The following is a 393-nucleotide window of genomic DNA, read 5'->3' on the forward strand; positions in this document are numbered from 1 at the left end:
GCTCTTCCGATCTTTAGACAATCACATTCTCGCATATCGTCGCTATTATTGTCACAAGGATAAAAGTTACATTATACTAGGCGGACTAGGTGGATTTGGCTTAGAGTTAACCGACTGGCTGATATTTCGAGGCGCTAGGAACGTTGTACTGATTTCACGAACTGGAATAAAAAACGGTTACCAGCGTATGAAAGTTCAATTGTGGAAGTCGTATGGTGTAAATGTTCTGATTATCAAGGACATTGATGTCGCTAACATTCAGGACTGTGAATATCTTTTGCGAACTGCGGAAAAAGAAGGACCAGTGGACGCGATATTCAATCTTGGTGTTGTATTGAAAGACAGTGTCCTGAAAAATCAAACTGCTGAAACCTTTGCGGAGTCCTTCCAATC

At 41.2% G+C, this 393-nt stretch overlaps 1 protein-coding gene across 1 annotated transcript; it reads left to right on the forward strand.

Moving 5' to 3' along the window:
• Positions 1 to 13: 13 nt before the first annotated feature.
• LOC105460887 (fatty acid synthase-like) lies at positions 14 to 388 on the forward strand (the record flags this gene model as incomplete). Its single annotated transcript, XM_011707375.1, has 1 exon — positions 14 to 388. A coding segment is annotated over one exon (375 nt), but the record flags the coding sequence as incomplete, so codon positions are not given.
• Positions 389 to 393: the final 5 nt, after the last annotated feature.

This window comes from Wasmannia auropunctata, unplaced genomic scaffold (assembly GCF_000956235.1).
Source record: "Wasmannia auropunctata unplaced genomic scaffold, wasmannia.A_1.0 LD314067.1, whole genome shotgun sequence".
In the NCBI taxonomy this organism is placed as follows: domain Eukaryota; kingdom Metazoa; phylum Arthropoda; class Insecta; order Hymenoptera; family Formicidae; genus Wasmannia; species Wasmannia auropunctata.